Source organism: Dermochelys coriacea, chromosome 4 (genome assembly GCF_009764565.3).
Source record: "Dermochelys coriacea isolate rDerCor1 chromosome 4, rDerCor1.pri.v4, whole genome shotgun sequence".
Classification (NCBI taxonomy): Eukaryota; Metazoa; Chordata; order Testudines; family Dermochelyidae; genus Dermochelys; species Dermochelys coriacea.
Genome location: NC_050071.1, coordinates 45,735,642 through 45,762,326, shown reverse-complemented (window position 1 = coordinate 45,762,326; position 26,685 = coordinate 45,735,642). Strand labels below are relative to the sequence as shown.

At 38.3% G+C, this 26,685-nt stretch overlaps 1 protein-coding gene across 2 annotated transcripts; it reads right to left on the bottom strand.

Moving 5' to 3' along the window:
• Nucleotides 1-846: 846 nt before the first annotated feature.
• PLK4 (polo like kinase 4) lies at nt 847-26,614 on the bottom strand. 2 transcript variants are annotated; one of them, XM_038398239.2, is made up of 16 exons: nt 26,361-26,614; nt 24,100-24,195; nt 22,702-22,797; nt 22,491-22,605; nt 16,389-17,421; nt 15,488-15,588; nt 12,986-13,359; nt 11,854-11,958; nt 11,291-11,393; nt 10,746-10,895; nt 8,941-9,071; nt 7,915-8,006; nt 7,387-7,534; nt 6,160-6,297; nt 5,002-5,108; nt 847-3,942 (listed from the first exon to the last, which is right to left on the bottom strand). In XM_038398239.2, exons 1-16 carry the CDS (start codon nt 26,388-26,390, stop codon nt 3,843-3,845), a joined length of 2,919 nt encoding a protein of 972 aa, XP_038254167.1. In that variant the 5' UTR covers nt 26,391-26,614; the 3' UTR covers nt 847-3,842. The 2 variants fall into 2 exon arrangements, with proteins under 2 accessions (XP_038254167.1, XP_043369340.1); XM_043513405.1 differs by lacking the exon at nt 26,361-26,614 and adding an exon at nt 24,465-24,807.
• Between the last annotated feature and the right edge of the window lie 71 nt (nt 26,615-26,685).

Here is a 26,685-nt window from a genome sequence, read left to right as displayed (position 1 = left end):
TTTCAATTGCATAACCCCTATTAGGATGTTGTTCTACTGTTATCACAGGTAACTCAAACATGTGTCCAAAGCTGGATACAGCTACCATAAGTGTATAGAATATGATCTATTTATTTTAATAAGGGCATTGAGGAAATAGGATAAGCATTCTTCACTTTTGGTAAATTTTCTATTGGAATGGCAGACATGTCTACATGATGTTGTTATAAATGCTGTCTAAAGCAGAGGAGGGCAAACTATGGTCTACAGGCCACATACAGCCTGTGGGACCTCCTGCCTGGCCCCTGAGCCCCTGGCCTAGGAGGCTTGTCCCCATCCCCTTACCTACTGTTCCCCCTCCCCTGCAGCCTCAGCTCACTGCACTGGTGGCGCAATGCTCTGGCCAGCGCAGCAAGCTCCTGGGGCAGCACAGCTGCAGAGCCTGGCCTGACCAGTTGCTCTGTGCCACACAGTAGGGGGGGCAGGGAGCAGGGCGGGGCTGATCAGGGGGTGGATAGTGGTTGGGGCGGTTAGACGGTGGGGAATGGGGTTTGAATGGTGGCAGAGGTCCTGGGGAGGGGAGTCAGGGAGAAAGAGTGGTTAGATGGGACAGGGATGCTGGGGGGGTAGACATCCTTTGAGGAATATCAGTTCAGTACTTGGCTTCCCAGGTCAGCAAAACTCTTCAAAGCCATTTAAATGAAAGACCAAAGACCAATTATCTGACTGTTTACATATGTAGATTGTGAGAAAGACGGAAGAGTACCTACATATCTTTGACAATATGGAGAAGTTGTCAGAATCAACAAATAAGTAGTCGTTGCCCTGGGGTGGATGTGCAAAAAGGGTGGGATTTTCAAAAAACAGCTGGGTGGAATGAGTACACAAATAAAATTAGGAATTGTACTTGTAAACTACATAAGCACTTGAAGATAGACATCTTACAGAATAACCCACAAAATTGGAGTATTTCATAAACAAGTTTTCAAGCAATGCATGTGCATACTGTTTATCTTAAATGAAAGTTGAAAAATGTTTGATTTTATTAATATTGGGACAAATTTCAGATTGCCATTCTTTTAGAATGCCCCACCCTCTAGGTCCAAGTCCTTCCAAGACTGGCCAACCACACTTTCATTATGAGTTTTGACTGTTTAGATATGAAAGTTTGAGGCTTCTTAACACCTCCTGCCCCTCAAAAAAAAGTACGGCACACTGAGGTTAACATGTGACTGACTGGGGGTATATACAAGCCTAGCAATACAACATAGTCAAGGCAGATGCAGTCCTGCCAGCTTTCTCCATTTTGTTCTGCTCCACAACTGCTGCTTGTTTGAGGTCAGCCTTAAAAGACTGTTAGTTCCAGGGTATGAACCAACCATGAACAAGCTCGGTTGGGATGGAGAGGAGGTTAGTATATTAGGCCAATGGCACCTTCCACCAGTTGAATAGTGTAACTAATTCAGTTAATTAGATTCCACAACCAATAATAATCCTTCCTTATCCTGAGATATCAATAAATCTATGTTTCCACAGTGGCAATAGCTAATTTAAGTCTAAGACATTCTTCTCTAACAGCTTTATTATTATAATTTGAAATATTACCTGCTTTAGAAAGACTTCACTTTTAGACACTTTCTGCATTTTCTAGTTACAATGCAGAAAGTTTGACCAGTAGGTTCTCCCTGCTCTAGAACATGTAATATTTGAGTATTTATACTTTTTCATTTTTAAGGATCTTTGACCCCTATTAAAAAAAGTGTTGCTGTATTTTTTGCTTATCTGTACTAATTCATTTTGCTTAAGAAGCTAGCTAGAATTAAAATGACACTCCAGAAGTATGTTCAGATTTAAAATAAATTAAACAGAGAAACTAGAGCTCTGTGGTTGACTCCACTTGCATAGCTGCTTCTTTGACCATGCTTCCCAGTACAGGATAAAAATTCTTGAAATTTTGTCTCAATTATGAAAAAAACTACATGTAGTGATACTTTGAACTACAACAGCATTTACAATGTAAAAATAAACTGGCATAGTACCTAACAGAATTTCTGAATTTTTTCTCCCACATTGCAAATCTGAGAAGAATTCAGCATAGGACTAGGCCAAATGCAGAGGTGATCTATATCCAAATAAAGTAGGGTAGACATAATCATAAGTAGGTGCAACTTGGATTTTTTTTCACCTTCTCAGCATGCAAGTTAGAATTAGGGTCACCTAATAAGTCTGGAATTTGGACAACAATCTGCTGCACTTTTTCCAGTCCTTATATACCCTTGGATTCAATCAGAGGTGATGTGCCCAAGGACATTATGTTGGATCATATTAAAGTAGTTCTGTATTAAAATCATAAATGAGTTTGATTCCCCATAGTTTGTTACTAATTAAGAGGTCTCTTGGTTTTTGGTCTTGTTTTTACTGTTTCCCTCCCTCTATGTGTGAAACTTGCAAGCTGCTAATTGTGTTAGTACATCCTAAGACAGAGTCTGTTCTCTACTTTGAAACAACTACTCACACAGTAGTTTTTGCCCTTTTGTTGTATTTATCTTGCTTTAACAATTGTGATTAAAAGAGAGAACGTCTATGGATGGATGCTTGGTGTGGATAATAAATGAATGATCAGGAGGTGCCAGCCTAAGCATCCAGTGTCCATTGGCCTGAAGATGTGGTCAAGTGGAAATAGTCAGAGGACCCCTAGAGGGCAGACTGGAATCCACCCAACAGCCTGAAGAATGGGAGAACTGAAGAACAACACAGAGCCAGCAGGAATGTGCCATCTGCTGATTGATTCAGCAACAGCATGATGAAGCAATTCCCATAGACTGGCATAGGAAGAAATTCCTATAAAAATGGACTCCAGAAAGTGAGAACTTTGGGGTCTGATTCTGCAAACCAACTTCCAGGAGCATCAGATGAGCATCTGACAAGGCCCTGCTCCCTCCTCATGTCCAGGCCACCTGGCCAGTTGCTTGGCATGAGCAACTCTAAAGCTGGTATCTATGATAACCTTGCAGAACCTCTGTGTGTGTGTATGAATGAATGTGTTAATATGAAATTGAATGCAATGTTTAGCTATAACTAACTGCTTACGATGATTCTTTCTGTATTCACAATAAATGTGGCATTTTACCTTATTCCCTTTAATAAGGTCCTGCTGGTTTTTATTTTATTGGTATAACAATTCAGTATCAGAATGGTACAGCTAAAGTTGTACCTTTTCTCTTTCTCTCACACATACCCCAGCATCTGAGAATGCCCTAGGCAATGGTTTTGTTAAATGAACCAAATCATCTGGACAATTACCACTGCATTTATTATTTTGTTTTATAAAATGCTTTTGCAGGGAAATTTCATTAGAAACTGTTGCTACAAAAATATAAAACAAGTATAAAACTATATATATATTTTTACATATATTACTCGTAAGCCACATAAAATACAAGTTATTTACAGGTACAAATATTTCAACAGCACAAATGCTTTTTCTTTGATGGCCAGCATTGACTGAGCAGTGAGGAGGGAAAAAAAACAAAAAAAGAGAAACAAACACTATGTACAATTCTAATTGATTGTTCAAGAATTCTTTACCTGAAAAATCAGTTAGGCTCAGAGATTGCCCAGAATCTGTTTCGTAGAACAACTTTGTGTCCTCTATCTGAGGAAAGTATTACATATCTGTAAGATGTGTTTCACAAATGACTGGCTAGATGTAATAGCAACACTTTCCTTCCTGCTGTTCAGCAGACATCACGGAGTAGAATTCTGAACTGTAAAAGTTTCTGGTAAACTGAGTAAACCAGTGACTTTACTTGAATGCCAGAAAGTTATTTATTAAACCTTCAAGCCGAAAGAGTTGCTTTATGTTAGTGGGGGCCAGCTGGATTTGTAAACATCACAAGAATTGAAGACAGACAATGCAGCTTCTCTTTGATGTATTCTGGTAATTTCTCATTTTCTCCATACCTAGCAGGTGGAGGAAGTTACACAAGTAAATAGTAGAAGCAATTTCTATGACCGGAACATCCATATGATTCAGCAGATTAAAATACTAAAGAGTAAAGATATTTTCAAACTTGCCTAAAGTTAGGAATCTCTGGATCCTTAACTTGATCTCAGGAGTTGTGGGTGCCCAGCCTCTCTGAAGTCAAGTCACTTACTGATTTTTTTTACAAATTTATTTGGGTGCCTTGAGCACCAAAAGTGAATTTTTTATCTAATGTTTTTTATTTGCAGAATTGTGTTCAGGATTGTAGAGATTATATAATAACTTGATAAACTACATGAGAAAAGTTGAGCAGCTAACTGCAAATATAGTATCCAGACAGATATCTTACTATACACTCCATTGTGTGAAATTCCTAATTTTATTCATTGAACAGCAATAAAACTTAGTTGCCATAGTCACCTGAGACTCAAAATAGAACAGCTACTGTGTTAAAACGTCATCTACGGTTTTGGCTGAGATCATCAGATATATACACTTGATGTAGCTTAGTTATTTACTAGGGCAGTCCCTGAACTTGTAAATTGTGGACATGTTTTCAGAAAAATGGGATATAGTTCTTTTCATTAAAATTTCCTCTAGTCACTGAGCAAGCAATATAAATAAAAGAATCTCATACTGAATAGATATGGACAGAATCCATTTCCATTTTAGCCAGGGCTGACCCATGATAAATTTGACTATGTGCTATTCCTACACTTATTTGATCACCAAAACACAGAAGTTATACACAGTTGGAGTTTTGGATTTTTTTTGGTGCTATAAACACTAGTAAAGTTTTTATCTACACACTATGAACATAGTACTACACATACAGACCATTTGGGTAGTTTCCATATGATGAAATTATAGTAAAGAGATGGTTTTAATTTCCTTAACATGCTAATCAAAAACAAACATTTGTAGGAGTTAAAAAATAGTAACTCTGAAACGTCAACATTAGATACCCACTGCAAAGTTTATCTTGTATTTCCATTTACTTTGTATGGCATGTATGGGCTTATAGAATTAAGACTCACCTAGTTGTCTGGCCATTTGGAGATGTGTAAGTGATAGAAGAAACACCTGCTTGTGCTACCAACTGGGATCCATCATTGAACTGAACCCACACTGCTCCACTAGTCAACTGACAAGAGATGTGTCCAAAATTATTACAGCTTTAAAACTTCAAATAATTAAAGTTGCATACCATAACTATCTATTTTAAGAAGTTTATGGTAAAGTTTTCAAAAGTGCCAAAGTCACCTAGGAGCCCCAGCCTCATTGTCTTTCAAAGGGATTTTTAGGCAGATTTGAAAAATAGGACTTTGGCACTTTTGGAAATTTTACTCTTAATTTTAGTAGTACGATTTGGCTAAGAATTGTGCAATAAAATTTGTAGAAAAACTAATACAAGTTTGGTTTATATGGCTATTGGTTCTACAATATGTGGTATAATTAGACAAATTACTACACAAATTTACAGACTCATTTAGGACCAGAAGCAGGTCATAAATTCATGTCTGGATTAGGTAAAACAATTTTGCTGTTTTGTAAACTTCTATTTTTTTCCCCTTATCTGGCACAAAGACCATGAAGAAACCACATATCCAACAATGAATATAAAATTCCTAATTCCTCCTCCAAAATAGTACCCAACTAATGACAAGTACAAAAGTGACCAATAGCTCTTTAGTTTAACTCATAGTGTCATCCTTTTGTTTAAAAAGATTAGCATTAATTGGCTACTACCTCTGTTGGAGAGGTCATTCTGTATATTCCACTATAGAAGAGAGCCTCTGTTATGTTAATTCTTTCTTCATGTAGTTTTATATTATATCCACTAGTTCTGGTCTTTTCCATAGTCTCAAATAGATAGTTAATCTGAACCTCAATGAGTAGCATTGGTTAGCTGAACTACTCCACTCAGGTCTTCTCTCAAGGCTAGTTCCCAGTTTCTTCATTCATATTGAGCCTCCCCTCCATCATCTTGTTGCCCTATCCTGTACTTTCCAACCTATCTGCCTTCAAAAAATGACCAAAACTGTAGTTTAATGAAACTTACTGTGTACTCCCTGCTTGCAAGTGAAGCCTATATACTTTTTCAAAATTAATCATTTCTTCTAGTTAAAAAAAATACTTAATTCAAGTCCAAGAAAAAGTGGACTTGTCTACTTTACTAGCAATTCACTACTCACCTGAGAAGCCCAACCAACGTTTTTCACAAAGACAGATTTTAAAAGCTGAGCTGAATTTGGACTACACTCCTTTTGCTGATTGGAGGAGCAAGTTGTTTCAGGAATGGTAGTTGTGAATGCAGAGCCTTCATATGATATCTAAAAATAGAACACCAAGAATTGCACAACACTATTGTCCTTACTAATGATGAGACCATGATCACTTACAGTTTTAGCAGTAAATAGGTGTTTATGCTCCTTTATTCCTGGTTAAAATATTTAGTCTCCTATCTGACCACTTTAATTACTCTACAGCATGCACAGATTACAAACCAGCAATTGATACTTTTCACTATATTTTTCATCCTCTGAACTAAAGGACTGGTAACAGGACCTCTTTTCGACCACTTAAGTATCTTGAGAGAGTAGATTCCCCCTTCTACTTTAAGTCTATTTCCCCTGAACCAGAGTCTCCTACTGTCACAACTGCGGTGATTCTCTACTTCATAAACAGGCTTCAAACCATGTTAGTTAAAAGAATAGTTCTCACTAAGAATCGTTTGACCAAAAACTAGAGAAACAGAAGAGAGGAATACAGCGGATTGTTCTTATTCTCCTAGTTTCTCAGTGTGTAACATATTTTTGTCTAGCAGACATTTAAAGGCGGCAACATACAAGATGCATCTGCTTCTTCTCAATTCAGTTATTGAAGCTTGTTGGGCTTTTTGACATGCTAGACATGTTTTGTTTATAGATAACACTAATACCAAACAAAGCTTCACATAAAAATGCACGTTTTTAAAAAACACTGATGTCCCAGGACCATAGTTTGAATGCTTGTTAATATCCTGAGACATTTTCAGCACTTCCAAACCAGAAGGTGCCTCAGACAGCTCTTCCATAGTGCTTTGCAATAAATTAAAATACTTCTATGTTTAGCAAAATAAATTCTTAAGTAAGGTTATCAAACTGTGCCCTACTGCTGTTAGATACTGCATGACATGTCTCTTTCAGATTCTTACAAAACCTAGATAGAAGAAATGAGCCAAAGATCAAGAGCTTAAAGTTGCAATTTCTTTGCTTGTCAATTTGTGTTATAAAACATTTTAATCTAACTGTATTTGTAATCAAATCTGGTAGGTATACAGGTTAAATCCATAAAAATGTACCTTTGTATTTGAATGTAACGTTTGTGTATTTAAATTCTAACTAGACAGCAATTTCAAGTCTATGTACTTGTTTACTTACAGAAGGATTTATGTGGGGAACACGACAAGGAGTAGAGCTCACAGCTATATTTCTATCCACTGAGGTAGCGTCTCTCGCTGTACAGTTTACATCCACTGAAGTAGAGGGAGGTGCCAAAGCCTTTGGAGATTCAGTGTTGCCTGGCTTCCTGGAAATTAAAAAGAGCACAAGAATAAAGGTCTTTGTGAATCTTCTTACTGGGGATAATTGCATGAAGTGCAGCAGACTTAGTGAGGAAACCTGGCATCTCTTAATTGCAATTGACTGTGTGGCTTCAGACAACTTACTTAACCTTTGTTGCTGTGCTATCCTATCTTTAAAATTGGGCTGTGTTTATGAAGCACTTTATAGCACCATTCATCTAAGAATTTCAGGTTTCATACGTGTTTGCTATCTTTTGATCTAGATTTCTTTAACTCACCTGCATGCAGTCTAATTGTATTTTATGCCAATGAAGGACAGTCTATTAATCCAGAGATTTAAATGTTTACATACCTTGTTTTGCTACAATTTAAAATAAACTTTTACCTTCCAACAATTATTGGAAAAAAGGGAACACTTCCACTTCTCTTTTCTTCTTCCAAAACAGCAGCTTCCAATGCAAGACAAATACGGTGTCCCTGATTTTGGGGAAGAGGAAAAAAAAAAAGTTAATTTATATTCAGAACATGAAAGGGCTATATAAATATCTGTAACATGGACTATTTAATGTGACGGATGTGCCTGGTGTTTGCAACAGCCTTGCTAAAAGCTTATTGGTACAGAGGAAATTGGTTTTGACAAGGCTGCAGCATTTCTGCTGTTAGCAGTATAGAGAGAAGCTGCTAGACACACTCTGCTGGGCCTTTAGGGGGAGCTCAACTCATTCTCCTTTAGCTTAAAAGAGCTCACTCCCCATGCACCTGATCCAAAGCCCATTGAAGTCAGTTAGAATTCTATTATCTTCAATGGATTTTGGATCACACTCTATAAGGGCACTGAAAATGAGACCCTAAAGGGCAAGATCCAAAGTCCATACCACCCCCTCTTTCCCTTCTCAAAGGCTAAGGGAGGAGACAGAAGCAGGATCCCAGTGTAGGAAGCTCACAGTAAAATAAGGGTAGGGAGTGGAAATGCACAGAATGGGTGTGTGGTCTTGGTTTCTTATTCCCTAAGCCCACAGAGAGGTGGTGTGATTATTCCTGTGACTGCTTATTGGGATTCATGGGGCCTGAAAGCTTGATTGGTAAATGGGTATTCCACTAAGGGCAGATTAGCAGCATTTTTTGCTTAAAAATAAATCTCCTTCACATATCTGCCAGGTTGCTTTGCAGGAAAAGTAACAGAGGCTCTTTTCACAATTATCTTCAATTTACATTGAAAGTTAACTAATCAAATATAGGAATAGCATTACTTTATAGTCTGACCGCATTTTAAAAAGTCCTAAAACATTAAAGAGAAAATATAGGCACCAAAAGGATAGAAGATAGTGCTGGAGCCAACCTCAGTGAAAAAGGCTGCAAGTTTAGAGGCAGGCACTTTGCACTCAGAGATGCCTATACAATAAATATTTACCTCATCTGCATGATCCATATATATTTGTATTTCCTTCTTCAGGCCACTTTCACTTTCTTCTTTCAAAGTGTAGGATTTCCCAGATTTTTCTATCACTCGAGTAATACCTGCTGTCTTGTGTATTTTTGCCCCTATAAAAAACAAAGTCTAATCTATTTTTTCTCTAAAATATCAAAAGTTACCAAGTACAGCAAATTACTACTGCTACATTCTTCAGAAATTGTCAAGAAATAATATATGTAAGACTTGTTGCAAAGAGAAACATATCGATTCCTTTAACTCACTCCAAAATGAACTCTAAACCTAGTAGAAACCAAAAAGCAACTTAAATAGGTCAACTATAATGTTAACATATATTAATGTATTAGTGTATATTCAGTATCCAACATAGTTCCTGTGCAAATTTGAAAACATGCATTTAACACAAAACAAAACAACAAAACAATAACGAAGTATACATGAGATCCGGGCCAGGATATCATAGCACACCTACTTCACCTTTAAATTACTTCTTAAAACATTTATGTTAGACAGTGGTTCTCAACCAACATGTACACCTGGGGGTACACAGAGTTCTTCCAGGGGGTACATCAATTCATCTAGGTATCTGCCTAGATTCTACAGGCTACATGAAAAGCACTAGCAAAGTCAGTACAAACTAAAATTTCATACAATCACTTGTTTATACTTCTGTATATACTATAGCAGTATCTCTCTACCTGGGGTTATGATTTATTTTATAATTATATGGTAATAATGAGAAAGTGAGCAATTTTTCAGGAATATGCTGTGACACTTGTGTTTTTATGTCTGCTTTTGTAAGCAAGTAGTTTTTAAATGAGGTGAAACTTGGGGTACGCAAGACAAATCAGCCTACTGAAAGGGGTACAGTAGTCTGGCAAGGTTGAGAATCACTGTTAAGATATTCCAACTCAAGACATTAAGATAGTGAAATCAAGTATTAGAGGATAGTGCTCTTGTGTTACAGCTGTTGAAACAAAAATGAAGAATATATTCATTATTTGTCTTAATTAAATGAAAGGGACCACTTAAATACAGCAAAACAAGAACTTTTTCTGCGGAACAGACACTTCTCAGCAGTGCTATTGAAAAATGGACTTACCTGAATACTAATCTATTTGTGTTCTTACACAATCTTTAAAAAAAAAAAAAGTTACTACTATTGCTTTGGAAGGGCTAAAATTGACTTCATTGTAATTTAATGCAGCTATGCCTATTTACACCAGAAAAGAATTTGGCCTGAAATCTTTACTTTATTTGTAAGTCATTTAGAGACATGGTTGGATCCCCTGCTCTTGAGGTTTCCATTAAAAACGCCACAATTTTTTCTAGATAATGACAGGGAAAAATCAAAGAGCAAGCACACTATTCACCCATCTAAAATGAGAAAATCACAGGTAGGGAGGAAGATGATCCACAAAGCCACAAAGAGAGCGACAGTAGTTTAATACCGCTCTGGTGGTGTATGCTCAAAACACTGGATAATTGAATCTGCAAGGAGATAGAGTGTATTGTAACTAAACAGTATTTAAAATGGCCTGTGTGCACTAGGATGAAGAACAATGACAAAATACTAAAATATATACAGTACTTTAAAAAATTCTAATACTCTTTCCTTTTTAAACTTGGAAGCATTCACCATTTGGTCTTAGGCAAAAAATTTTAAATAAAACTTGAAGTTACACATGGTTTCTGTTTGATCAACAGGATTTCAGTACAATTTTGCTAATAAGGTTTAATCGTTGCAGTAAAAAGCTAAAAATATTGTCCATATGAATACATACCGTCATAAAAACAAACTTCAACATCTGCAATAGGTGAATTCTCCATCAACATGCACTTAGCATATCTTGTATAGAAGGTAACTTTTGGTGTTTTGGATCTTACCAACTGTACAAATTTGGCTGCATACTGGTACTTTTTCCAGTACTTTTCTAAAAGAAGAAGATTTAAAACTCTTAACTGATTAATTCAAAAGGAAAAATATATATGTATGTACACCGAACACCAGATTCCAAGAAGACTAAAAAAGCGTCAGTTACCCGTCCCCATATGGTGTAATATGTGGAAATAAGTGATTCCTTATAAGGAAATCATTAAATGACTCACAGCATTAAGTCTCATTACATTTCAAAGGAGAAAAAAGTCAGTTTCAATTAGAGCTCTAGTTTTTGTCTTGCTCCTAAATGAATAGGCATTTTCTCCATTGTATTCAACATGAAGTATTTAAAAGCTAGTACTCATTCCAACCATGCACAAAGTTGATTAAAAATTACACTTTTAATCTACTTTTTTTTTTCCCTTTAAAACAAAATAAATTTCACACTACCTGGCAAGTTGTCAAAGCTGTACATAACGACATCTTCAGGAGGAGAGGGAGGTCCATCATCAAGAAGGAAGCCTCTTCCTTCATTTGGATGATAAACTGTGATCTAACAAAAAGCCCCCCAAAATCTTATAGTTGTATTGCTATACAATATATCACAATATTCCTTATCTGAAAGCTGTGGATGGAAGTTACACAATGCAAGGCTTAACTACTGTATTTCTCTGTCTAAGCTATTTTAATTTACTTTGGCAGGTTTCAACTAAAAGTTTAGCCAGTTTTAGTTCTAAAACTAAAATCAGAGGTCTCTTTTCTTTAAAAACAGAAACAAATCAATCTGCTACTTGCATTTCAAAGACTGCACTACCCAAGAAGAAAATATCTGCAGTTTCGCATTCATCCTTGATGTAAAATATTCAACTGCTTTCTAAACAAACTGATACTCAAATTAAGGTTAATATAGCTAAAGGCTATTAACTGTTCAGTATATCACAAATAAAAGTACTACAGTCACTTGATATTTATAATAAATGGAAATGCTCAATTTAAGTTAAATTACTACTCACCACACTTCCATCACAAGATATTCTGAGAACTTCTTTCACAAGCTCTTGGGAATGGAGTTCTTTTAGAAACTCCATACACACTTCTCCTGCATCTAAAATGCTCACCTAAAATACATATAAAAATAAAAGTCATATTAAAATGTAATTTCTTGCCCAAATGACACTATACATTTTTCCCCCCACAAATGTTTCAGAAAAGTATTTGTTTCCTCCCTCTCCATGTTTATGGCAAACTGATAACAATAATGAACAATGGTATTACAAAGATCAAGCAGCTGATTTTGTGCTCCCTGAAGTAACTGGTACAGGTAATGCTATTCCTTAGGACAATTCTAATGCTTGTTCAGCATGAACAAAGAGTTATATAGCCAAGTGCGTGGCTTCCTGAAGCGACCAATCAGAAATTAGGAGGTAGATCAGACCTAATCCCTTACCCTAGTATTTGAAAAGGTAAGAGAAAGAACAGATGGAGGATGAAGGGGAAAAAAGCAGTAAGAGAAACAAAGGAAAAAAAGAGACAAGTATGAGAAAAAACAAGAAACTGAGATAAGCAGGGACTGAAAGAACTTTAATTTTTAGAGATGGAGAAAAAAAAAGAAAGCACAGAGGAAAAGAGGTCAAGGGTGTTTGTGAGAGAAAGAGCAAGGCTATTCTCTTCAATTTCAATTCAGATACATAGCTTAAAAGGAAATGTTCATGTTTTATATTGCTACCACGTGCACACAATAGTTTAATTTGGTCACATTAACATTCAAAACAAGATCTGTAAACTCAAAGTGTGCATTTTTTAAATACTTAGAAAAGCATGCCTATATTTTTAATATATCTAGTTTGTGTCAGGCTGTATTTTTCTTTTACTTGTAAGCTCAGAATGAGGCTACACTAACATTTGTCCCAAAAATCAGAAATGGCATTAGATTATATGAAGACTGAGGTTTACCATACTAATGAAGACTGAGATTTACCATACCATACCATACTAATCTCTGATTATTTCTTTTAATATACATCTTAGAAAGCATCTGAGCACACTTATTTTACTGAGCAACTGCCTAAAAGAAAAGGGATCTCCATTTTCACTATACTTAATCTATAAATATATATTTTTATAATTTCAAAAAACGAAACACACCACTGCATTTTTTGTTTTTTGTCTGATTGATTTTAGCCTGTGAGCATTCAGAGGAGAGACAATACTTCGCAGTGTAGGTTTCTGATGTCCTATTAGTTCTTTGCCCCTGGCTTTTCCTTGTTCTGAAGTTGGATAGAGACCAAATGCAGATGCTGGTTGAGCTTTGTCAGATTTACATTGAAGTCCAGAGGTATATTTCTTTGTACTGATCTGATTTATAGAATGTGCAATGTCTATAGGGGCACTGGGATTTTTTTTATCTTTTAAGCCATTCCAGGCATTTCTTGATGTTTCTTGCTGCACACCTAGATGGTATCGGAAACCTCCATTTGCATTATCAGTACTGATGTGATCCAGAGGCTCTCTCAGCTGAGCTGAAAAATAGCATAAGTGTGTTCAGGTTAGAGGTTTAAGAAATTCATTACTTTGGAAGATTTTTCTGAGTTCTTAAGGGGCAAGGGGAGGTGGGATAGAAAGGAAGAAACTATTTCATGGTCTTTAAAAAGAATTCAAAGTAACTAAAATTTAAAAATAAAACTAAGTAACTGAAGAAGAAAGGTTGGTTTAGCCCTCAATATTGAGTACCATTTCTAGGCTGTGACATCAGTGTGTCCATTTTATTTTAGAATAAACTTAAATGACTCAAATTTGAAAGATATGTACTGAACTCCAATACAATTTAAAATAAATTTCACTATGCAACTAACGTGTTAATCACTGCCTTTTAAATATAGTGAGTGCAGAGTACGTTAACTGAAACACCATTTCTGAATAATTTGTTTCCAAATTATACCACTATTAGTACACTTCTAAATATTTATTTAATTTAAAACAGGAATCAAACTTTATCTCCCTCGATGGAAAGAAATATTGTTAATTTACCACTCAGGTAATATATGTAGTACTATTAAAAGGACTAGTGAGTTTTACGGAAGTTACAATATAGCAAACTCTTGATAGAATAAAAACCACTTCTCAAATGCACTTTTTAAGAAGTGTTTTCTATTTTAGCTATAAACTAGACAGAAATAGAATATTTGAATATGCTACTGCCATAAATAAAAAATAACTTAATATTTACAATATTCTGCTTTTTATGTGTAATGTGTCAGCAAAAGGGTAGATTAGAAATTTAGATTACACTACTAGGTGTGAATAGTTATGCTAGATATTCCCATGTTTAACGAAGGGAACAGATTGCTTTTATATTTGATTTGGCCATAATTGCTACTTCAGATTTGATATTTAATCAAATATATTTGATTAAATGAGGCAGATATTTAATCAGCCTCATCTCTGCTTCACCTAAACACTGAGTGCATTCTTTCTGCCATGGCATAGATGCATTGCAAAAAGAATAAAAGAGTTAAGAAGAGAGAGAGCGCACCAAGATAGCTAGGTTATATGAGGAATAGGGTAATTCCAACTATACATCATATGGTTACAATTCCCCCAAGGGAAAGAGAGAGTCTGGAAATATCAAACAAAGAAAAATGAGTGGTTTTGTGTTATTTAAACCTCTTGGTTAAATTACATCTTTATTATGTACAGTTTGCGTATATGATGTAATATAATGCATGGCAAAGAACTCCTCCTTCCCTTCTGTGTCTTTTGTATTTCTCTCCACCCTCCCTTCTGCAGCTCTAATCATCTGTTTTTCATACTCTACACTCATACAGACAGTGTTTTTATGTTATTCAAAGAATGACATCACAGTATCTTCAAAATAGTGAAGCTAAGATAAAAATATTCAAAACCACCAGAGTCCAATTTTCAAAAGGGACAGGCATTCAGGAACTTAAATCCCATTGGAAAAAGTCAGTGGGACTTTAGTGCTTTTGAAAATTTTACCCTTCACACTTCAAATCATCATTTAAATAGGCACAGAGTCGTTCTGCTTCTGGTCAGCACTGAACAATGAGGAAGGTCTATAAAATTCTGTATTATAATCTTCCTGATGGTACTAGTTGTTTTTATTAGTAAAATAAATGAAAAAAAATCAGAAAGTTAATGATGGTAGCCAAAGCAGAGGATCACCTCATTTCAGAGAGCTATACAATTTGACTATCAAGCTTCATTTATGCTATTGTAGGCAGTTACTCTTGTACCATTTACTATCCTTTTAGTTCATAATGGGTTTATCTGCATAGAAAAATATTTAAATATTAAAGGTGGCACAAAGGAACACATCACAATAATCTCTTATTTTAAGTATCCTCCCATGTTTCCTCCAGGAAGCCAGACTGCACCTCCCACACCTCCCCATGGAAGTGAATACTATTTAATGTCCAATTTCTTTTGTAATACTAGCAGTACATCCCATTGTACTGGATTATTTCACAACACATAATTAGATGTGTCCTTGTCTCACAAATAAGGAAATATTAATTTAATAAGACAAGTAAGTAATTACATGCCTGAGGCAAGTAACAGCATTTCTTTCGTTTGTATAGGTCATGCAAACTTGACAATTAAAAAAGACAACATTCTGTAAATTCATACCATTTGTCTGTATGCTTCCAAGCCACTGCTGCATTGTTTCAGTCTGGGACTTCTGTTCTAATAAACCAATACTGGGCTTCATTGGACAGAGATAATTTGAGCTAAATACACAGAAATATTTGTAAGTGTTTCCATAACAACAAACATGAATATTTATTGGCTATTGAGCCTAAAGCTAAATAAATTTGTACAAAGGGACTCTTTTACTGAGTAGTATAGCTTTTGTGAAATAAAAGTGACAGCTATAAACAAGATTATACTGTATGTTTGTATAATAAGAGTAATACTATTCCAGATGCAAAGACAGTAACAGAACATTTTTGTGGGGGCTAAGAGAATCATGTGGAACTTTGGAGATTCCAGATAACATGCGACAGGTGCACCAGGAAAATATAGCAAGAAAGCCAATATTATTTCCATTAATATAGTTTCAAATAAATATATCGGTTTATAGTTATACTAGAAGTTAATTGAAGTTTGACAAATTCAAGCCAGCCAGGGCTCTCATTAGTTAGGCCCTCGAACTTGCACATGCAGAGGACAATGGCTACTGTCAAGCATTGCCTTTGTGGCTTTCTTCCCCCACCCCTCTGTAGCACCCAGTTACACTGGCAGAAGCCACATCTTCCTCCTACTTGGCATCTAAACCCTGCTTGCAGAGACTTTCCGCAGGCAAGACTTGCTCCTCCCCTCATGGTGGGACCCTGCAGCTTTCACCAGGGACATATAGGAGAAGAGCTCGTTTTTGAAACACTAATAGAAAATGCATTTGTGCTGACTGAAATTTAAATATATGTTTTTCTACTATAGCTTATTCCATGACCTTATGCATTTAACAAGATAGATAGTTCTTCTAGATTTCATCTTAAAGCTGCCAATTCTAAATCAGACTGATTCTTACTGTGTTTGGTCTTTCACAGGTGGAGATGTGTGGTTTTCAAAAGAACCAGAACTACAGGAAGTCTTATCCTTAAATATAGGGGGAATATCACCATAGCTGTTTACAGGTGAAAATCTTTCCGTATTTTCCATCACTCCTACTCTGGTTGTTGAAAGCAGTTCTATGGAATGGCATCTCTCCACAGTGTTTGATATTCCTTGAGTCTGACTGCGAGATGCTCCAGACCTATCAGAAGAATGGGCCCTCCGAAGATAACGTGAATGTGGCCTCTCTTCAGTAAGTTGCATTGTTCTTCCCCTACCACTTATGCCAGTTTCTTTTCCCTGAATTCTCCAGCGATTATAAGAACTGCTTCCATCCACAGATGAAATGTCACTGGAATTCTTATTTTTAGGAAATACAGTCATTTTATTTGGGAGTGGCTGACCAACCAAGACCCTCTTCTTTTCCTTCAAGCAACCACTTATACTGACACTGGAGGAGCCAGTAAAGGCTGTAGAGATTGTGGCATTTCCACTGTCCATTGAATCCTCCACAGTTCCTGAATCTTTACTTCGTGCTGAGTTATATCTGGACATAAAAGGATGATCCAGCACAGATGAAAGACTTAAACGATCTGCTGGGTTTTTGCGAAGTAACTGGTGTATAAGGTCTTGAGCCTCCCCTGACAAAAAAGCTGGCATTTCATAATCTGCTAATACTACTTTATTCAATGTGTTCTTGACTGTGTCAGTGTCAAAAGGTGGTTTCCCAATAAGAAGAGTATAGAACATACACCCCAAAGACCACACATCAGATTCAAGTCCATGTGCACTCCGTGTGGCTATTTCTGGAGAAATGTAATTTGGAGTTCCACACATTGTGTAATGCTTTTCATGAGGCATTTTCAATTGCGTTGCTAGTCCAAAATCAGCAATCTTGATGTTCATATTACTGGTGAGTAGAAGGTTAGAAAGGGTGAGGTCCCGATGCAATATTCCATGAGAATGAAGATACAACATCCCTGTGATAATCTGATGCATAAAATGTCGTGCTGTTAGAACACAGAAATAGAAGATCTGGTTTTAGTAGAATATTTGAAACAGTAAGCATCAAAACATGACTTTTTAAGTATTTTCTTATCTAACCCAACCCAATCCAATCCATTTATTAGGATCAAATTACTACTAAAAATGTGTAATGTAACCGTCATTATATGAAAGAGATTAGAGGAGAGATTTGCTGTTACCATACTGCTTAGCTGCCTCACCAAGACTATTTGTTTCTAAGGCAAATCCATGAAACACAGTAATGGGGCTTGTAATCTAGTAATCAAATTTGTTTCTTTGCCACTGTGCAAAATCATACTGAATCAAGAACTTGAGTACAAATTGAAAATATTTAAAACTGGCCCTAGATGCTTTGACAACTTGTTAATATGGGGCAGTGATTTTATTTTTGAACACCCAAGAACAGTGGCTTTTAACTGGGGGTCCGCAGACTACATCTAATGGGTCCACTAAAGGTTGTCGTTACCATAGAATGGTTATTTTCAACCTGTGGTCCACAGCCTATGTCTAAGATTTCCAAATGGATCAAACAACTCCATTTGAAAATTTTTAGGGGCCCACAAATGAAAAAAGGTTGGAAAAAAAAAATCATCACTGTCCTGGAAGTTAGTATATAAAGCAGATTCTTAGAACCAATCTGTTTTGTGTGATGTATAGATTATATATACACACAAGAGACCAGATATTTGGACACTGTGTAACAGATCACTAATAAAATGGCACAGAAGTTAACAATAACGAAAACACAAATAATCTTGAGCAGTCCTTTCTCCCACTAAATTAATTTAAAAGTTACAATTAGAAACCGTTTTCCCTACCACAACAGGTAAAGCAATCACGCAACACAGAAGAACAAGAGCGTAGTCTAGAACAAGAGGGTGAATGCCTTAAGGCTTCACACAGACGGAAATAGTGTCCTGTACCATTGGTTCAGGATTATGGCTATGGCAGGAAGCACTGTTTGCTGAGGCAAATGATCATTTATCCCTCTTCCATCCCACAAAAAGATAACATTTTTTTCTCACTTCCTTTCAATTACCAATCCTTATTACAGCTCAAGGAATTCAACCTTCCTGATTGTGTACGTGATGCACTCTTGACAAAGTGACTGAAGCGCATAGGGAAAAAAGTTACAAGTTATGCTAAAATACAGTAAAGTCACCTTTACAAGGCAGCCTTCTGCACTGAAACCACTCAGAAGTATTCCTAAGTGTACTGTGTACAAGTCTGCTTCATCATTAGACCCTCTAAATTCAGTCATTATGACTCTACATGATGACATAAAAGCAGGATCTTATTCAACAAATCTTTATGACTTAGTGAAAAAGATAAGTTTGTACCACTCTCAATGTTTGTTGGCACTGTAGAGCCAACACAAGTAGAAGAGGAATTATATTCACTTGTATTTCATTAATGAATTGTTTACAAGTTCCAATCAGTTGCACCTGTGCAATCCCACTGGAGACAGTGGTGTTACCTTCAGAATAGAACTGCATTTTAAATTTGATAGTCATCCCTAGGGATGTACTGTATTCTTCAGTGCTTCTGCCTCCCACCTGGAGTGCAATTAAAGACATATTGGTTGAAAAGCAACACCAACTACCATCCTTCAAATTGCAGAAGCTAGCCTACTGGCCAACTCCCTTATTCTCCCCCCACCAATATATTCAGTCTCTTTTCCCACTCCTCCTTTAGGAGTCTGCAGAGGGCAAAGACCTTAAGAAAACTTTGGGGAGAGAGGAATGAATTGTACTGGTAAAAGTCACCATTCCAAAGAAAAGACTACTTTGTGTCCAGCAGACAGTACTTTTTAAGTAACTTTTTCCAAATTGGTTAAACCATGCCGCTTTGCAGCTTCCTGTTCTATCACTTGATTCTGGGCTCCTGAGTGTTATGGGGATGATATCTATAAGGGATGATGCAAAGCTTTAATAGGTGAAAGAATGAATTGCACTGACAGGTATTTCAGTGCTTTTAAAAAAAAAAAATTCCCAAACGTACAGTAACATCTGTCCTGAACCACTATTCAAGTGACCAACAAAAATCGGTTGTTTGATGTGTATATCTACTTGACAAGAAACTCTGGCAGTAACAACATGGGGATTGGTGCTTCTTGTAGCAATGATTTCCATATGAAATGTGAACACTTTACAAATATATGGGGGGTGCTTTTTTTGAACTGCCAGCTCTGCTAACTCAATGTGGATTCTTTCCTCCCAATGTATCAATCATCATCATTAGCAAAGAGTTCCACAAACAAGATTAGGCCTTCAGTACCATATGGACAGCCACATTATTTTCATATCCATCTCCATTTTGAAAATTGGTTAATAGTTCCAATGATACTGCACAAAACAAACCAGACTCCAGCTCTCTTTTTCGACCTGTGTTGGATCTGTAGTATCAAGAATAAAACCCCCCAGCAAAAGCAGAAAATAATGTGGCTGTTCCAATGTTCCTATTAGAGCTGTTGATTAATCACAGTTAACTCACATGATTAACTCAAAAAAATTAATCACGATCACACTGTTAAATAGAATACCAATTGAAATGTATTAAATATTTTGGATTTTGTCCTATATTTTCAAATATATCGACTTCTGTTACAACACAGAAAACATGTACAGTGCTCATTTTATATTATTTTTAATTACAAATATATGCACTGTAAAAATGATAAAAGAAATAATATTTTTCAATTCACCTAAATACTGTAGTGCAATCTCTTTATCGTGAAAGTGTAACTTACAAATATAGATTTTGTTGTTACATAACTGCTCTCGAAAACAAAACAACGTAAAACTTTAGAGCCTACAAGTCCCCTCAGTCCTACTTCTTGTTCAGCCAATTGCTAAGACAAACAAGTTTGTTTACCTTTATGGGAGATACTGCTGCCTGCTTCTTATTTACAATGTCACCTGGAAGTGAGAACAGGCACCCACATGGCACTTTTGTCGCCAGCGTTGCAAGGTATTTACGTGCCAGATATGCTTAACATTCGTATGCCCCTTCATGCTTCAGCCACCATTCCAGAGGGCAGCTTCCATGCTGATGATGCTCGTTAAAAAAATAATGCGTTAATTAAATTTGAAATTGAACTCCTTGGGGGAGAATTGTATGTCTCCTGTCTGTTTTACCCACATTCTGCCATATATTTCACGTTATAGCAGTCTCAGATGACCCAGCACGTTAGTTTTAAGAACACTTTCACAGCAGATTTGACAAAACGCGAAGAAGGTACCAATGTGAGATTTTTAAAAATAGCTACAGTCTTCGACCCAAGGTTTAACAATCTGAAGTGCCATCCAAAATCTGAGAGGGACGAGGTGTGGCGCATGCTTTCAGAAGTCTTAAAGAGCAACACTCAGATGCAGAAACTACAGAACCCGAACCATCAAAAAAGAAAATCAACCTTCTGCTGGTGGTGTCTGACTCAGATGCTGAAAATGAACATGCGTCTGTCTGCTCTGCTTTGGATCATTATCAAGCAGAATCCATCATCAGGATGGTTGAAGCATGAATGGACATATGAATCTTTAGTGCATCTGGCACATAAATATCTTGTAACACCAGCTACAACCATGCCATGCAATTTCAGGTGACATTGTAAACAAGAAGCGGGCAGCATTATCTCCTGCAAATTGCAACCAAACTTGTTTGTATAAGCAATTGGCTGAAGCAGGACTGAGTGGACTTTTGGGCTATAAGGTTTTACATTGTTTTATTTTTGAATGCAGTTATTTTTTTGTACATAATTCTACATTTGTAAGTTCAACTTTATCATGAAAGAGTTTGCACTACAGTACTTGTATTAGGTGAACTGAAAAATACTATTTTGTTTTTTACAGTGCAAATATTTGTAATAAAAAATATAAAGTGAGAACTATACACGTATTCTGTGTTGTAACTGAAATCAATATATTTGAAAATGTAGAAAACTTCCAAAAATATTTAAATAAATGGTATTCTATTTTTTTTAATCACACAACAGTCCTAGTTCCTATTGTATGGAGATGTAACTCAAATGTAATACAAGGGGCACAAATCTGTGGAGTAAGAATGTGCCAATTTTATATAGTCATATTTCATACTAGAACTGTAATTTAACAAAGGTTACATCTTAATGTTAAAAGGGAAGATCTACCTAGGCATCACTGAAGAACAATTTTTAATATATTTTATTTCTAGTAGCACACGGACTTATAAGAAGGGATGCAAGAAATCGGTTTCCCAGAGAAAAAACATGGAATTTGCATTTTTACAAACAATCTTCAGTTTTTACATTCTGTGAAAAAATAAAAATATATTAACTATTAGCTTAATTTTGCTGAAAGTACCAATGTCACTTATTCAATGCATACAACCTCCCGCTCTTATGATTGATTTTTGAATGCGCTTTAAATTTATTTGGGACCGGGGCCAGAATTGATAATCAAAAATTCGGATAATCAGGAGAATTGGCAAAGAGCTTTCTATCCCTTATTTTAAGATGCAGTGGGGAGTGCTCGGGCAGTCAGCCCCATGCAGTGGGGGGCTGACCACCGGAGCCACAGTCACTGTCAGCCCGAGGCGCCTGGTGGTTTGGTTAATATGGAGATTTGGATAATGGAAGCTTGGATTAACGGGGTTCTACTGTACATCAATAAAACATTGCGTTTTACTGATAACTAAAGTTCAGCATTTTATTTTAATCACAGAAAAACATGGATTTTTATTTATTTTTTTTTTTTAAATCAGAGAATCGTGGGGGGTTTTTAATCACAAAAAAACTTGGATCCCTGCTTATAAATCACAACGGTTATTCTATTATGCTATTATTCCTGTCCCAAACAGGACTAACAAGAAAACAAAGAAACTATGCATCAAATATATATGCAATTGTAGCAAAGTCTTTCAAGTACTACTAGATTTAGAGCTACATAGAATTGCTCCAAGGGAAAGCAATGACAGTGAAACATTTTTAAAAGGGACTTTTATCTATCAAAATTAAATGCCTGTTTAATGATAAACAAATACTGACTAAAATGTCACTATATGAAAGAATCCAACCCACTTTCTTCTTCAGAGAAAGGCTTCATTCTGTTCTTTAGATATCTGCTCATTTCTCCATTGTGACACATCTCTAGTATCAGGTACACATAGTTGCTATCTTCAAAATAATTATAAAGCTAGAACATAAAAACAGAATAAAAACAGTTAGAATACTTTTACAATGAAGACTGCAGAATTTTAAGGTAGTGTACAAAGTGTAAGGTTATTCTTACCTCAAGTATAGAAGGATGTTTTAATTGACAATGTATCTTCACCTCATTTTGAACTCTCTGTACCATTCCAGCTTTGTGCATGGCCTTTTTGTCTATCTGAAAAGGGACCACACAATATATATTTTTCCAAACATGAGTGTTTTAGTATTTACGTACAAGTTAAAGTATTTTCAAGACACATTTTTAAGATAAATTTCACAACTGAATGAATGTTGTGAATGCTACCATCAGACTCTACTTTTGTGCATTTTACAAGTTCTTTTGTAACCCTACAGATACCCAAGTTCCTTCTACATTTAACTTTTTTTTAAATCAGTATATCTGCACTTTGAGTTTAAATCACAATATTGTGCACTTAATACCTTGTTCTTAGTAGTAAAGACAGATAGATTTGAATAATATTTGATTGTTAAATAAGCAGTTATGCATGCAAATCTAGAACTATTGAAAAAAGGAGACACTAATAAAACAGATAAACATTTAGATATATATAATGTGGTAAAATGGAATATTTATATACAAAATTTAGATAATTTAAATGCAACCTGAAAATATAATCTTGTGAAGACAAACCTATACAGCCTGTATTAATTCTAGCAAAAGTTTTGCCAAATTGTTAATATGAATAAGTAAAGTTTATAAAATACAAACAGATATTTAGATAAACTATAAGCCAGCCTTCCAAGACAATCAAGATTAACCAGCCCAGGCACAAAATCTGTTTACCCACGATTACCACAAAGAGGATAATAATGAAAAATCTAATGATTTTGCTTTTTTAGCAGAGGAGTAAAGTAAGTTTCTTGTCAATGGGTCAGTGGAATTTTTCAAGACTACTGTAAACTCAGGTCCTAATCCTGCACGCTACTCTGTGTGAGCTGAACCCCCTGCACTCAGTTGGCACCTCACTGATATCAGGATCAGGCTCTTAGAATACGAATTCTGAGGCAGGACCTCTGGGCTACATCCTCAGATTATAAATTATCCTCCTTTAAATTATTTTAGCTCAGTTGAAATCCATGATAATTTACACAGGCTGAGGATCAACCCCATCTTTTATGTGTTTCTACTGCACTTAGCGTGAAGAGGCCCCAATCAGATTGGGATGTCTGAGCATCACCCCAATATACTTAAAATATATCAACTTTGCAATATGCAATTCAATCACTAGCTCTCAGCCACAAAATCTAATGCAGGGCGTTAGAGATGCAACCACAAGCAAAGCTGGGCAAGGGAGAAGATACCAGCAGCGAGAGGCAATATTCTCTCAGCAGTATGCATAGCTATAGTAGGACAGGAATGTGCTGAGGTGACACCTCCGCCAGGGGTTACACCTGCGCAAGCCACATTGGCACACGTGCATTGTCCAGCTACGTATGGGGCGGTAGTAACACTTACCATTTTGATGGCCACTTCCAGGCCAGTTTTTAGGGATATCGCCCTATAGACCCCAGCGAAGGAGCCCTTCCCCAGAAGGTTCCCCACCTTGAAATCCTGAGAGAGAGAGAGAGAGAGAGAGAGAGAGAGAGAGAGAGCAGGCCTCACAGTTAGTCTTCCATCACTGTGCAGGATGCCCCTCTTCCAGGGATGCTGGAACAATTTTTATAGTGGGGTCACTGAAAACCATTCAATCAAACTGTAAACCAGATATATGATGGAAACCACTTCAAGACACCGGGTGCTGCAGCGCGCACACACCCCCGCACCCCTAGTTCCAGCACCCACGGGGGGGCGGGGGGGGGGGAAGGGCGCCAGGAGCGTACCTGGATGGAGCTCTCCCCGGCCCGGCTGCGAAACATGCCTGCAGAGGCAACGCGGCTGGGCGTGGGGGCCAGGAGGAGACTCAGCCGCCGCTCTGCAAGCTCCGGGGAAGATGCCGCTCTTAACACGGTGGCCAGAGGGGAGCAGCAACCGCGGGGCCGGAGCCGGGCAGCCTTCCCGCCGGCTCTCCCGCGCCTGGGGGGAACAACGGCCGCCAGCTCCCGCTGCCATAGCAGCGGCGGCAGAGTCACTTCCCGTCCTCCCGCCTGACAGTCCCAAGCGGCCGCAAAGAGATGCTCCCCGCCGTGGGCAGTCGCAGCCCCCACGCGGAAGACTCGCTTCCCTTTGGGGCTGCTCCGCCCCACAAGCGGGCACTAGGCCCTGAGCACCAGTGAATACTAGGATCCCGGGGGACAATTGAAGGGAGATGGCCACAGATGTGCACCGCCGGGAGAAAGCGAAAGGGGCCCACACACACTCCGAGCGCCGTGGCCAAGCTGTTTACAAGGGAACTTAGCTGGCCAAACGGTGACGCACAGAAACCTTCCCTGTCCCTGCAGCACGTAGGGAGACCAACCTGGAGCTCTGCAACCAGCCTCAAGCGAGAACAACCTCTTGTCAGCGATGGCACACGGACAACACCCTGTACCCTAAAGGGCTGAGCCCAACCGCAACAGCTGAGTGTAGTGTAGGCGCATCCTAACCACCTTTTCACTTCCTAGGCCTCTAACCTAGGCCCTAACAATGTCTCTTCATCACTACAGTTGATCTGGCTCCAACACAGTTAAAGGGACAACCTTGCTAACTAGTGCCCTGGCTCAGTGTTACTCTCAGGGCAAACAAGCCTTAGGATAAAATATGTATGTCTTCCATATACTTCCTGTCACTTGTATGCAAACAATGAGGTAGTATTAGTGTTGACTGGGATGTATGGTATTATGGAGGACCCATAGCTAACAAGAGAAGACTGTCACCAGAATATGACCCACCCGTTCAGTGTGAGATTTTCTATGGGAAAGTAGGTTAGGTCTCTGATCCTAATTTGCAAAGTACCTATACATCGACCTCGAACTTCCATCACCACGACTCTCCAGTCCAGACAAAACCCTGATTGACCACAACCAGAATCATAGACACGTGCTGTCTGCTGAGTCACGACATGAGAAGCGGCTTCCAGTACAGACTGGTAGCAGAGTAACGTCAAAATACTCCAAAATCTTGGTCTTTGCCTTCTCCTTGATTTACCAAAGGATACTCCATTGAGTGGCCAGAGACTGACTGCAGCGATAGGTGCTTCTGAAACTCATGCAATTAACGGTGGAGTAACAAGTGTCTGCTGCACTGCAGCCAGCTGGCCACGGGGCTTGCGGTCACTGGGAGACAGAAGCTGCAGGATTCAAGCGGGGTCTAGACAACAGAGCAATCAGGCGAACACCCCCAGAGGCAGTAGAAACCATCTGCCTGGTAGTTTGGTCTGAGATCAGGTTGCACCAGAAATACTAAGCTGGGGGAGGGGAGGAGAGCAGGGGTTGCCTAGGAGCAGACAGTGCTATTGAATTCGCACTTGCCACCGGCCAGTGTTCAGGCTGCCAGGAGATGATGGGCATGACCGGGGCAGAGGACACCCTATCCGTGTCCTCCTCCCCAGTCGCGCTGCGCCGGGGCGCCTCCTGGGAGGCCTTAGGCCCTGAGCCAGCACAACACAACCGAGGGAAGAATTCACGCCCGGCGCGGGAAGGGGGGGGAGGGGGCACTACCCCAGCAGGTAGCAGGAGGGGGCGGAGCTGCTGCTCGGAACTTCCCGTCCCGGAGGAATTGGTCGGGTCCTGCCCCTCTCCGCTCAGGAGAATGGTGGGGTCTCAGCCCCACCCCCACGCGGGGGATGGTCGGGTCCGCACCTCTATCTTCTCGCCGATGCAGGTCGCCATGGTGCCGGCCGGCCGCTCCTCGCGCGTCCTCGCTACGATTTCCCCTCCGAAGCGCGGCTCCGGCGCCCCATTATGGCCGCGTCCTCCGCCCGCCGTGCCCCAGGCCGCTCCTTCCCCGCTCCAGGGCCTGGCGGGAGCCTCTCTCCCTCCACACCACCATTTTGAAAAATCGCGCCGTTAACCCTCCTAGAGCGAGGCCGCGGCTGACGTAATCACGCTGGCTCGGAAGCACCAGTAGCTCCATGTTGTGAAGAATAGAGATGGCGCATGCGCAGTTGGCTGATTACGCGTGCTC